The 14,586-nt window shown below is 38.1% G+C and overlaps 1 protein-coding gene across 2 annotated transcripts in view; it reads left to right on the plus strand.

The window, feature by feature from the left end:
* The window catches only part of UBE2K (ubiquitin conjugating enzyme E2 K), a 71,690-nt gene continuing 57,104 nt past the window's right edge, over positions 1-14,586 (plus strand). The window contains exon 1 of one of the 2 annotated variants that reach the window (XM_047090536.1): positions 1-260. In XM_047090536.1, the coding sequence (XP_046946492.1) occupies positions 198-260 (63 nt within the window). In that variant the 5' untranslated portion in view covers positions 1-197. The remainder of the gene's footprint in view (positions 261-14,586) is intronic. The other variant, XM_047090537.1, reaches the window with a different exon arrangement.

A 14,586-nucleotide genomic window follows, 5' to 3' on the forward strand; every position in this document is an offset into this window, starting at 1 on the left:
CCGGCGCCATTTTGGTGGCCGGGCGCGGAGGTGATTCCACACTGAGGAGAGCGCGGCGGCCGGGGTGGCGGTGGCAGCGTTCGTGTGCTCGGGTGTGAGTCGCCGAGGGAGGAGGCGGTGGTGGAAGAGGTGGCGGCGGTGGCGGTGGTCGTAGCGGTGGCGGAGGAGGCGGGTACGAATCAGCTGCGGGCGGAGACATGGCCAACATCGCGGTGCAGCGAATCAAGCGGGAGTTCAAGGAGGTGCTGAAGAGCGAGGAGGTCAGAAATGAACTCCCGGACATCCCCCACCTCAGCCCAGGGTGGGAGGGTTCTTCCAGTAGCGACTTCAGTGTCCCCGGTAACCCCTGGGTGGCCCTCCTTGCGGTCGCCCATCTGCCTGTGGGGAAGCAGCAGTCTCCCCCTGCTTCCGTCGCCTTCCCCTCCCCTCCCCGGGCCCTGGGATGGACCGTCTCGCGGGCGGGTGGTCTGGAGAGGAACACGGTTTGGGGGGCAGATGGAGAAGGGGGCACTTCTTGGAGGGGTGTGAGCTCTAGAGAGAGCCCTGAGGCTGTGGCAACAGCTGGAAGTGTGGCTGTAGGGTGTGGAGGGAGCAGGCCGAGCCTGAGAAAACCCGGGAAGTGGGTTGGGGGAAGGGGAAAGGTGGTAACTGGATCCGGAGAGCCGCGCTGCTCAAAGGCCCACACTTTTAAGGGTATTCTGTATTATAGCCTGTTTGGCCTCCACTGCCCTTTCCTTAGGGAAGGAAGGAAGGAACGGTAAAAGATCTTAGGTGTTGATGAAAAGAGACGATCAGAGTTACTCCTCTTAGTTCGGTGTTGGGAGAGAAGAGGAGACATAAGGAATACTATTTTATTTGAATGGGGGGATAAGGGAATTTTCACCTGAGGTAGGAAATTAATTCCAAATTAGATTATCTCGTTTTCACGCTCCCCCCCCCCCCCATTCCTAGGCCTCTTCTGTTGACATCTAAATCTTTTTGACTGGGTGAAGGCAAGTTGTTTGGTGTATTAAAGGCATTTAAATATTTTTCGTTAGGAAAAAATAATGGAGAGTATAAGTAGCTTATTTCAAAATACTGTTTACAAGTTACATATCAGAGTCTCTCTTAACACAATGCCTCTGTGACTGTTGGGTTGTGCCATGAAACTTCATTATGATGTCCCTCATAGTTAACTTCTTTTGAAAAACAGCCCTATTTAAAACATGAGATTTCACCAGATATTAGTACATTATTATATCTCCTTATTGAGTAGGTTTATCCCGATGTAACCTGAAATTATTTAAAAAAAATTTTTTTTTGGGTCTCAAGCTGTTTATGAGTCCTGAGGAATTTAAATACTTTAGTGTTGGCCATATTTATGTATATAACATATTCACAACATCCTAGTGATTTGACTCAAAACTATGCAGTTATCAGTACAATTTTTCATACCCAAATCAACAAGAATGTCAAGTTTTTCCTCCTTGGATTTAACAGAGATGAAAAAGTAATACTGAAATAGTTATTTTCAAGATGTCACATACCATTATAGAATGTATCATTGCTATTTGTATTTTTCTTATGTTGAACTTTGATAATCCCAAAGATTTGTGAAATTCAGCATTCTAAGTATGTGATGAGTAATTAACATAAATGATAACACTTGAGCTTTATATCACTGATTCTACAGTTATTATCTTTCCAATTAGACTTGGAGAATATAATTCTTTAAAATTACTTAAAAATAACAAATACTAGCAGATTTACTGAAGGTTGTAGTATATAAATAATGATCTGTTTTACAGAGCATGTGTATGAACTCTGACCTCTGTATTTGTTCAAGTGCCAAAACTCTGAATGGAAGGATGACTTTGTATTTTTTGTGGTACAGTGCAGAAATAGGGTCATAAATGTCTGTACTGATAAACAGTGAAACAATGATTCTAACTTTTTATTTGCAAGAAAATATATTCCAGCACAGTTGACATATATGTTCCTAGTGAAAGATTCATCTAATACTGTTGCCAACAGCCTAAAACATTTTTTCTATGAAGTTGTACATGCCTGAAACTTAATGTAAGACTTCTAATACTTTATTTTTTATTACTTAAAAATGGTAAGTTGCTGCTTGTAATTCATATGGTCTGTTTGCTTTATATGAGGAGGCTTTCACCATATTTTTAGTACTTCCAATTAAAGCTTAAAAAAATCTTGTATTGCTCTCGCAATGCCTATTGTTAAAATAACACTGCTCTTTATATGTAAGGGATGATGAGCGCTGGCTTCAAGTAAGCGTTATAGTTTCTCAGACGAAGAGAACAGGAAATGCAAACACAAATTATTTTAAGAAGAGTGCCTTTATAAATTTGGAAGGAAACTTCTTCCAGAAAAGAAGTTGCAAAGAACATTAAGAAAAGGGTCAAATAATTTAATCTGGATTATAACCAATAAATAGCTTTATTTTAACCAATATTGTATTTCATCCTATTTTAGTAGGCCCAGTTCTATAAGTGTATTATGTTGGTTTTTTATTTGGAGCTCTTTGAAGGACTTGTACAATCCACATGTTTCCTTATTAAGTGTGTAAATGCAGTATTTTGAGCGTCTGGTCAAGTAATCAAGTATTTCATCATGTCATCTATGTAAATCTCCAGTTTACAAAGTTTGTTTCATATGCTTGTATTTACTAAGAATACTGACTGATTTAAGGGCTTTTTTTTTTTTTTAAGTTCTTTTATAAAGATAGCTGATATCTGCTGATTCTGACCTTAAGAAGTTATAAGTGGGCATTCTTGGAGTGTGTTAATTAAAATATAGCCTCCAAGATAAATCAAATGTGAAAAGCAAGGTGCAGAATAGTGTGGAGGAGGCCACTATTTGTGTTGGAAGAAGGGGGAAATATGTGTATTTGTCTCTGCAGGTGAAAGGATTAGTGAGGAGAAATGGCTAAAATGTATTAGTTATGTATAAAGGATTTGGGTGTCTGGGGTAACTGGCATCAGAGGATCCCTTTTGAATTTTGAGACATGCAAATATGTTATTTACTTAATAAATAAAGGCATCTAGGCCTTTTTTTCCTGGAGACTGTTTGGAAATCCATCCTTTTATGTGTCAGACATTAATTTTAAATCTGTGTGAATTTTAAGTAGTATTTCAAATTGCCAGGAATGGGAAATTGATTAAAGTACCTTTTATAGTTACTTTATGAGTCGAATTACATAAGTGTTGATTGTGAGGATATAATAAAACTATAATCTATATTCACAGATTGTGTTATTAATTATTATTGCTGTTAACAATAACCACTATTTGTAGAGTGGCTCTCAGTACCATTTATTTATGCATTATTGCTAATTTTCAAGAACAATTCTTTAAATTAGATTTCTTATTTCTTAGATGAGGAAATTGAGATTCAAAGAAGTTAGATAATTTGTCTGTAAACATACAGGTTTTGGGTTTGGATCTAGATCTCCTAGTTTTTATATTGTATCACACTGTCATGACTTTCCAAGGATAGGCATACTTTATTTAAAAATAGTTGAGACTGGTTTGTGTTACTGGTTAAAGGATTTAAACCAATCTAATAGTTTAAACATTAAAATAAGTGTTACCTGTAATTAAAGATTTACTTGCATTTCAATACGCAAAATCCTTTTAAATTTGAAGCTCAGTGAAGTAAAATGCCCTTAGGTCAATGCACGTACTGTTTGTTTTTGTGTTATATATTACCTGTAGTTTTTTCATATTGTAGCTGCACTTTGCTAACATTCTTTTTAGGATTCCAATAGGGAATATTTAAATCTGTGGCATTAAAAATTGGTTTCATGAAAACTGTTACTGTGTAAGTTTTCTTTTAAGTGTTTAAATGGATTTTGTATTTAGTGTCATTTTAAATTTAACATATTTTATCTATAGAGCTAGTAGGCAAATCTTTAGAAGTTAAAGTCTTGATTACTGTAGACCATAGTTCCTCATTTTTGGCACTGTTGACATTTTAGGCTGATAATGAATTCTTTGCTGTGGGTGGCTCTCTGAGTTGTAGGATGTTAAGCAGTATCCCTGGCTTCTATCACTGGTGGCCGGTAGCATAGCCAACCCTCCTCCCTACCCTCCCTGCCAGTTATAAACTAAAAATGTCTGCAGACTTTGCCAAATGTTGAGAACCACTGCTATAGAAAAAACTCTTTAGAAGAACGTTTCAGACTATTAACTATGTAAGATGTGTGGTATAATTTATTGAAAGGATGAATGAACAGTAAAGGTACAAAAAATTTTATAACATGGCTATTACTAGCTTTGAATGTTGTTTTGTTTTTAAGACTTTTAAGTTTTTCCCTTTGTAAATTAATGATCATCTTTTTCTTGTAAACTTTTTCCTTTTTGATTTAAAGAGAAAGGTGAAATTCCCTGCTGAAAATGAATGTAACCAGAATTTGAACGATATTTTTAATAAGAGTACAAAAGTGGTTTGCTTTCACAGTTACATAAGTTACAGCTCTGTATAACTTAAATAGTGTGCGTTATGGGGTTCTCTGTGTGGATTGAGTGAGGAAAGCTTTTGATTGGGTAAAAAAAAAAGGAGTCTGGCTCAGTAATACTGTTTGGGTTGCATTTCTTGTTTTATTTCACTATTATAAAGATTTTGATCAGGCATAGCTTAAATTTTTTTTTTTACTGTTTATTTATTTTTAAGAGAGAGACAGAGCATGAGTGGGGGAGGAGCAGAGAGAGGGGGAGACACAGACTCCAAAGCATGCTCCAGGCTCTATGCTGTCAGCACAGAGCCCGACGTGGGGCTCGAACCCACGAACCATGAGATCATGACCTGAGCTGAAGTCGGGCACTCAACCGACTAAGCCACCCAGGCGCCTCTGATCAGGCATAGATTTAAATGCATAGGGGATTCCCTAGCTTGTCACCGTTTTGTAAAGAATATGTGTTCTTATTTTCCAGTAAATAATGATATTAACAGTTATTGAGCATATTGACCATAGCCCCAAGAGACTTGGTTGGAGATAGATTAAAACTTAGTTAAATACAAAGGGTAAATGTTATGGGAGTTCTGAGGGTGTGTGTATGGAGGGAGGGTTTTTTTTTTTCTTTTTTTTTTTTAAGTTTTCATTTTAATTCCAGTTAGTTAACATACAGTGTTATCTTAGTTTCAGGTGTACAATATTGGAGGGAGGTTTTTGAGCTAGGGTCCAAAGGAAGGTTAAGACTGACCTCAAATTTCAGAAGACAGTGCCAGAGGAATTACAGGAATACTGGAATTTATAAGTACATTTTTTTTTTCTGTAGGCACCTGAATTGGAACTAGGGAGCAGAGATGATTGGCGAAAATTAGGCAAGAGACACATTTACATATTTTGAAAGATTGCATACACAGCCCTGATATACTGTAAACATGGTTGTGGAATTAGCACCTAAGTATCTTCACTGTTATCTTTAGGAAATAACACCTTTTTCATATCAAAGTAAAATTTAACAATAAGGTGTGACCAGCACCCAGATCAGATCTGAAACAATATTATAAGCACCATAGGAACCCCCAACTGCCCCTTTCTAGTCACTTTCTGACTTGTTTTTTGAGAGAGCGATGGAGACAGAGCATGGGAACAGGGGAGCGGCAGAGAGAGAATCCCAAGCAGACTGTACACTGTCAGTGCGGAGCCCGATGCAGGGCTCAAACCCACAAACTGGGAGGTCATGATCTGAGCTGAAACCAAAGGTCAGACACTTAACCGACTGAGCCATCCAGGCGCCCCACTTTCCGGACTTCTAATAGCACAGATTAAATATGTTTGAGTAAAGAATAGACACAAGTGTATACTATATGTGTTTTAATTTTGAAGGTTTTCAAAAGATAACCTTTAAAATATTTGTTCAAAAAATATATTAGTGGTGTGTGTATATATATATACATACACATACATAACGTGTACAGCAGACTATTGGCAATGAAAAAGAATGAAGTCTTGCCATTTGCAACAATGCGGATGGAACTACAGCGTATTATGCTAAGCGAAATGTCAGAAAGACAAATACATGATTTCACTCAAGTGGAATTTAAGAAACAAAACAGATGAACATAGGAGAAGAGAAGGGAAAAGAAGATAAAAACAGGGAGGCAAACCATGAGACTCTTAAATACAGAGAACAAGAAACTGAGGGTTACTGGAGGGGAGGTGGGTGGGGGGATGGGCATTAAGGAGGACACTTGCTGGGATCAGTACTGGGTGTTGTATGTAAGCGAAGAATCACTGGGTTGTACTCCTGACACCAATACTACACTGTATGTTAATTTGAATTTAAATTAATAGTGTACTATATATATCTACTCATATATACTATATACTACATATAATAGTGTCTTAGAAAACATGTTAAAATGCATGGAGTATTAGAATTGAAAGACACCATACATCTAGGCCAAATTCCTCATCTATAAGATCAGGAAACAGGCCTAGAGAGAGATTGATTGTTGTTCAGTGACACAGATCTGGTTAACTAACCCAGGCTTTTTGCATACCAGTCCATTCCACCCTTTATATATGGTCACTTTACTGGACTTTTTTTTTTAATGTTATTTTTGAGAGAGAGTGAGGAAGGGACAGAGAGAGGAGAGGAACAGAGGATCCGAAACGGGCTCTGTGCTGACAGCAGCGAGCCCAGTGGGCTCCAGCTCATGAACATGAGATCATGACCTGAGCCAAAGTCAGATGCTTAACCAACTGAGCCACCCAGGTGTCCTGGTACTGTTTTTTTTTTTCATGAATAGTACTATAAATGCTAATAAAACTTCAAGTAAGAGTGACAATTTAATATTGGCTATTGTATTTAAGTATATCTTGCTTTTTTTTCCCCTTTCGGTGTTAGAACTTAAATTTGGGAGGAGGCAGAGATATTTCACTCCTTAAGCATGATACAGTAAATTTAGCTTAGTGATTAAGAGCGTGGGCTTCAGAATTTGATTTGAGTCCTGACTTTTCTACACTTAACCTGCAGCACTGACTCTGTATCTTAGTTTTCTTATTTGTAAGAATGTAGGAAGATTAAGAGCATCTGTACAGTGCTTAGATCAATGCCTAGGACATATAAATGAATAGCCTATAAGATACCAAAGTTAGTGATATGTTCATATTCTGCTTATTGTTGTTCTTGGATCCTTCAGTGGTGTAGTGATAGCTCTATGAGAATTTGCCTCAAGAAAAGATTTAAGATGAAGGAGCTTTAGTACTTCTGATAGTGATTCTTTGTCATCTGTTTGCAAACAACCTGTGGCCAAGGGGAATTCAGAAGAATATATCTGGGTTTTGTTCTCAAGGTGTTAATCTTTCTTTAGGAGACAGTTAAAAATTGGGGAAGAGTTTGTTAAAATGTGATCTTTTTAAGTGAAAAAGAAATACATTATTTGGAAGCCTTTCAGATAATACAGTGGATTATTTGGGATTTCTTGATATGGCTTTGGTTGCTTTGAACTGAACTAAGAAAACCAGATTCTAATTCTATGGTCTATGTAATCTACAATCTCTTCATAAAATTTCTAATTTATTTTTTATTTATTTATTTTTTTAAATTCGTAATTTAGGGGCGCCTGGGTGGCTCAGTCGGTTGAGCGTCCGACTTCGGCTCGGGTCACGATCTCGCGGTCCGTGAGTTCGAGCCCCGCATCGGACTCTGGGCTGATGGCTCAGAGCCTGGAGCCTGCTTCCGATTCTGTGTCTCCCTCTCTCTCTGCCCCTCCCCCGTTCATGCTCTTTCTCTGTCTCAAAAATAAATAAACATTAAAAAAAAATTTTTTTTTAATTCCTAATTTAAAATTGGGTCTTGGAAGCTAGAAAGTGGCAGTCACATCCATCTAACATCTGTGGTGGTCTCTTAGTAATTCTGAGATGAGATAACTTCATTTCATCCAAAATTCTTGCCCTTTTTCTTCCTTTAGTTCTTTGTTTTTATTACAAATTTAAAATAATAAATACCTATAGTTTAATGCATGTTGTCTGCCATTTTATGTGTATGGCAGCCTTATGAGATTGATGTTATTCTTGTTTTCCAGATTAGAAAATTGGAGCTCTGAAGAAACTAAATAATTTACTCAGTATCAAGCAATTTATTGGTGGAACAGGGGTTTGAAACCAGGTCTCTGACTCCCAGACATTTACTGATTAAGGTGTAAAAAAGAGTGTACAATCATATCTTCTGCTTGCTTCCTGCTCATTATTATTAAAGATTTTTTTTTAATTATGGAATATTTTACACTTAGAAGTTTAGAAGACAGTCGGTGTGAACATCTTTTATGTCCATGGTATAGATTTAACAGATCTTAACTCTCTCATACTAGATTAACTCTTAACTCTCCCCTTTCCCCCAAGAAATAAAACACAGATGAAGATCACTTTGTAACCTTTTCCCTACTCCATTCTCTTAGAAGTAATCACGTGCAGAAGATGGCCTATATCCTTTCCATTCATACTTTTGTTTTTACTATTGAAACCATAGTATTTTTGAGTGTAAAAATACTTTTTAGTGTTTTTAAAAGTTTAAAAAATTTTTTTCATAGTTGACTAATATTCTAAATTGGCAACTTTTCTTCTTAGCCTTTTTTTTTTTTTTTTTAGAATTTGTCCATGGCAATGCATATTGCTTTAGTTCTTTAAATTATGTAGAATTCCACGTCAGGTTTTGTTTGTTTCTTTATTCATTCTCAATGGGCAGCATGAACTTTCAACATTTAGCCCTTTAAAAAAAGAGAAAAAAAAAAAGAAAAAATCAAACATTATTATGTTTTCTTGGGCACATAAGAATTTTCCTAGGAAGTAGAATTGCAGGATCTGTGTGTGTTTTGCATCTTTTACATCACTGGGTGTTGCTTCATTGTTCTATGGATGATTGTATCATTACACTTCTCTAGTGGTGTATAGGTTCTGGTGACCTAACATTTGTAAGACTTAGATTTTTGTCAGGGCCCCTGGGTGGTTCAGTTGGTTAAGCGTCTGACTCTTGATTCCAACTGTTAATTTTGTCTCAGGTCATGATCTTGGGGTTTGAGAGATTGAGCCCCATGTGGGGCTCTGCTCTCATAGTGAAGAGCCCACTTAAGATTCGTTCTCTCTCTCTCCCTCCCTCTCCCCCCCTTCTCATACACACACACTAAATAAGCATTAAAAAAGGACTCAGATTTTTGTCAGTCTGATGGATGTGGAATTGTAGCTTATTCTAATTTTAATTTCCTTCACCAGTAGAGATATTAAGCATATTTTTGTGTTTATTGGCCATTAGGCGTTCTTTTGTGAATTTAGTGTTTTCATTCCTTACCCATTTAAAAAAATTTGGATAGTTTGTATTTTTCTTATTGATTTGCAGAAATTCTTTATGTATTTATATGTATTTATATGTATTTACATTATGTGACTTTTTTAACTTTTGGGCTCTTTTAAAATTGTGGTATGCTATACATGTAAAACTTAAACATCTTGTATATTTTTAAGTGTACAGTTTTAACGGCATTCATTAACATTGTACAACCATTACTACCATCCATTTCCAGAACTCATTTCATCTTGTAAAACTGTGAAATTCCCACCAAAAACTCTTTACTTCTTTGTTGCCCAGTCCTGGAATTCATCACTGTACTTTTTGTCTATGAATTTGACTATTACATGTTATTTGTCCTTTTGTGACTGTCTTATTTTGCTTAACTTTGTCATATTTATTATCTAACTGAAGTTTAATTTTTAAGTAGTCACATTTTTTGGGCAGTACCTCTGCCTCAGTTGAGTGTGCAACTCGATCTTGGGTGAGTTCAAGCCCCACATTGGGGGTAGAATTTACTTGAAAGAAAGCAAGAAGTCACATTTTTCTGTCTTTTCCTATATGGTATGCTTTTTGTATTTTGTTTAAGAAATCTTTTCCTACTTTGATTATTTTAAAGATATTTAATGCTTGGTTATAGGAACAAATATAGGTTATATTCCCTAACTTTTTTTTTTTTTTTTAAGCGTTTATTTATTTTTGAGAGACAGAGAGAAACAGAGCACAAGCAGGGGAGGAGCAGAGAGAGAGAGAGAGAGAGGGAGACACAGAATCTGAAGTAAGCTCCAGACTCCCCAGCTGTCAGCACAGAGTCTGACGTGGGGCTTGAACCCACGAACCGTGAGATAATGACCTGATCTGAAGTCAGATGCTTAACTGACTGAGGCACACAGGTGTCTGTCTCCCCACCCCACCACCCCCGGTTTTTTTTTGTTTTTTTGTTTTTTTGTTTTTGGTATTCCTTAACTTCTGCGTTCAGGCTTTTATCCTGACCATATCATATGGAAGCTACTTCAGGCATTACCAGTATCTTCTGATACATCAGACTAACTTCTCAGCGGTCCATTTTGTATACCTTTCACTTCCATTTCTGTATCAGAACTTGCCTCTTTTGGTTACTCTGATCCTGCTTTTCTGGTTTTCCTTGAATACTATCATTTATTTTTTTGTTTTTGTTTTGAGAGATCACACATGCACTTGAGCAAGGGAAGGGGACAGAGGAGCAGAGGGGGAAAAAGAATCTTAAGCAGGCTCCCTGCCTAGTACAGAGCCCGACTCAGGGCTTGATCTCATGACCATTAGGTCATGACCTGAGCTGAAATCATGAGTTGGACACTTATCCAACTGAGTCACTCAGGGGCCCCTGTGTCACTACTCTTGGTAAGTTGATTTCTTCTCCCATTCTCCATTTATCTTCTAAATCTTTGTTTCCTCTTTTACATTCCTTTTAAACACTCTAGGTCAGGTTTGCAAAGCTCAGATGGGCTATTTATAGTAAAACTGTTTGCTTATTTACACTTACTTCTCTGCAACCTCTGTTCAACCCTCCTAGTGCCATGCCACAGAATTTAATTTTTAAAATATGATCTTGTCATTTTCCTTTAGGTTTTCTACTGCCCACTGTACAAAGTCAAAACTTGTATACTTTTGTTCTAGTGTATCTTTCCTGACCTATATCCTGTCAAGTCTCAACACAGTTGCATGCCTACATGTACTTCACTCTCTCAGACCTTCAGCTACACTAAATTGCATACTGTTTAGTGCTGTGTCTGCCTGGGATAAGCCCTTACCTCCTCCTTTGCCTTTTGAAATTTACTTACCCTAAGATGCCTCTCCTGATAAATCTCTCATGAAAACACAGTTTACTTTTGTTCTCCAGTGTCACTTAGTCAGGATTTTGTTAGAGCAGTTACTGTATTGGTAACTGTACATATGTTTTTCTGCTCCTACTCGATATCATTGAGCTCCTTGAGATACTTACTCATCTTTATTTCTTCACCTTGTATAGTGCCTGGAATGTAGTGTGGGCTTAGTAACATTTAAAATAAGCCACGGTGCTTGGATGGCTCAGTCAGTTGAGTGTTCAACTCAACTCAGGCCATGATCTTACGGGTCTTGAGTTCTAGCCCCACCTTAGGCTTTGTGCTGGCAGCACGGAGCCTGCTTGGATTCTCTGTCTCCCTCTCTCTCTGCCCCTCCCCTGCTCATGCTTACTCTTTCAAAAATAAACATTAAAAAAACATATTTTAAGCCAAAAAAACCTTTGATAGGCACCTAATATTTTTTTGGAGCTGCTGTCCAAAGTGCAAAACCTTTGCATAGGTTTAGGGCAGGCCTGTTAACTCGGTTAATTATTTTCAGCCTTTTTGCAATTACATATTTTTCTAGTGATTACAAATGCAGGACTAGTATATGTAACCTTCTCTCAAGTGACTGGGTATTTGTAGGTTTCTTTGTTTTGTGTGGACTCTCCTATTTGGAATTGGCATACTCAAGTGTAGATTTCTGATACTATTGCTTTTCAGCAGTGATAATACATTTTGTGCTTCATTTTTCTTAAATCATTTTGTAGTAGTTCCTTTTTTCTTTATATAGAATATACTGAAGTTTATGCATCTGTTGAACATTTGGTTATTTTCCAGCTTTTGCTGGTGTACATAGGTAAGAATTTTGGGTGTGTATCTTAGAGTCATTGGGTGATTGAATGAGGTATTAGGTGGTTAGATGTGTCAGACATTGTATCTATAGGCTTGCTCATACTTTGGCTATATCCTTAGGTGTTTACTTAGGTGCTTTATCTCTATCTGCTGGCTCTTAGGAACTGTGAGTGTGAGTCATTGAAGGCAGAGACTTATCTTACATTTTCAGTTCTCCATTGTTTAGCACACTGCCAGGTAAGCAGGAAGCACTTGTTTTCCCACATGAGTTTAAGGACTTTTTTAAGTGCCAGGGAGCTCATCCCCAATCACTGTAAAAGTAATACTGCTTATTCTGCTTCTGAGACTAGGGACTTTATAGTATATTGATAAAGGTGGCCTCTAGACGAAGTTGGGTTTCTGTTTAAGTGTTGATAATGTAGTCAGGTTGTGATTTGGGGTAATAGTCAAAGCCAAAAACTGGGAAATAAGATGGTGGAAAGGCAATCTATTTTTGTTTTATTCTGTAGTTTTCCCTGTTAAAGATTTCAAGGAGCATCTATTCAATATTATATATGACATCGTCTGTATCAGTGTGGGTTAACTCTTAAGTTTACGTTTTCTCCACTTATTCAACAAATATTTATTGAATGCCACCTATGTTTGTTAGTAAGATATGGTCTATGCTATTATGGACTAAATTATGGTCTAGTAAGGCAGTGACACATTGACAATTGTATGTATGTTTGTTGAGTTTAAATAAGGAGAACTGTGGGGGTGAGGTAACCTAACCTCAGGGAGAGTTCCTAGGGAATAACCCTTAAACTGAAACTTGGGAGGGTAAATTGGAATTAACTTAGTCATACATTAGGATGATCAATTCTTATATGCCTATAGAAAGCACTAATCATTATACAGTCAAGAATGTAGAACCATTTAATTACTTTTCCCTTTTAAATAAATAGCCAATTTTTTTTTTTTTTTTTTTTTTTGGGGACAGAGAGAGACAGAGCATGAACGGGTGAGGGGCAGAGAGAGAGGGAGACACAGAATCGGAAACAGGCTCCAGGCTCCGAGCCATCAGCCCAGAGCCTGACGCGGGGCTCGAACTCACAGACCGCGAGATCGTGACCTGGCTGAAGTCGGACGCTTAACCGACTGCGCCACCCAGGCGCCCCTAAATAGCCAATTTTTGTGAATACAAAAGTAACACATACTTATTGAATTTTGGAAAATACATAGAACTATAATAAAGTAAAAATTATGTGTAATCCTACCCCTGGGGATAATCTTTTTCTTATGTTTTTGTTTTGTTTGTGATATATTTTAGATATACAGAGAAACATCTTAATTTTGGTTATTTCCTTCCATTGGTTTTTAATGTATGTTCATATATACACGTATTTAGAAGTGGTTTTTTGTTTTTTAAGCGAGGCTTTTCTTAAAATGTTTATTTTTTTAAAATTCTTTTATTATTTATTTTTGAGAGAGACAGGGTGTGAGCAGGGGAGGGGCAGAGAGAGGGGGGGAGACACAAAACCGGAAGTAGCTCCAGGCTCTGAGCTGTCAGCACAGAGCCCAACACGGGGCTTGAACTCCCAAACCATGAGATCATGACCCGAGCTGGCTGAGCCACCCAGGTGCCCCTAATGTTTATTTTTGGGAGAGAGACTGAGACTGAGCGTGAGCGGGGGAGGGGCAGAGAGAGAGGGAGACACAAAATCCAAAGCAGGCTTCAGGCTCTTCTGCTGTCAGCATGACGTGGGGCTTGAACCTGTGGACCGTGAGATCATGTCCTGAGCTAAAGTTGGATGCTTAACCGACTGAGCCACCCAGGCACCCCCATATTTAGAAGCTTTTAAAAGACCTTTGAGGGGCGCCTGGGTGGCGCAGTCGGTTAAGCGTCCGGCTTCAGCCAGGTCACGATCTCGCGGTCCGTGAGTTCGAGCCCCGCGTCGGGCTCTGGGCTGATGGCTCAGAGCCTGGAGCCTGTTTCCGGTTCTGTGTCTCCCTCTCTCTCTGCCCCTCCCCCGTTCATGCTCTGTCTCTCTCTGTCCCAAAAATAAATAAAGGTTGAAAAAAAATTAAAAAAAAAAAAAAGACCTTTGAATATAATTCGAATTTGACTTGCATCCCAGATTTGTAATGTCTTTTAGTCATTTGAAGCTGCCTTTCCCTACTAGAGTCCCTACTCTTGAGAAGCTCTAAAGCATCATGGCTCCTCTTTGTATCATCAGTATCAACATGTCTTTAATTTATTTAACAAATATTTGAAGGCTTCCTTTATGCTAGGTATTGATATGTGCTGAGAATATAGTGATGAGTGGGGTAAGGTAAGACAGACAAGTGATAAAAGTGCGGAGAAATAATGTTGTATAGATGAAATTAATTAGTTGGGTTTTTTTTAATGTGTATTTTGAGAGAGCGTGTGTGCGCGCGCGCAGGTGTGCGCACAGGTGTGAGGGGGCAGAGTGAGGGAGACGTTGAATCCCAAGCAGGCTCCATTCTGTCAGTGCAGTGAGATCATGACCTTAGCCTAAATCAAGAGTCAGATGCTTAATCGACTGAGCCATCCAGGAGCCCCTAACTGGTTGTTTTTGATTGGATGTTTAGAAAAGGCCTTTCCTAAGACTTTAGACTTAAATTGAGATCTTAA

This window comes from Lynx rufus, unplaced genomic scaffold, assembly GCF_022079265.1.
Source record: "Lynx rufus isolate CCGP_SWC_20201006 ecotype Redwood Valley unplaced genomic scaffold, mLynRuf1.p SCAF_3, whole genome shotgun sequence".
NCBI classification, from domain to species: Eukaryota; Metazoa; Chordata; class Mammalia; order Carnivora; family Felidae; genus Lynx; species Lynx rufus.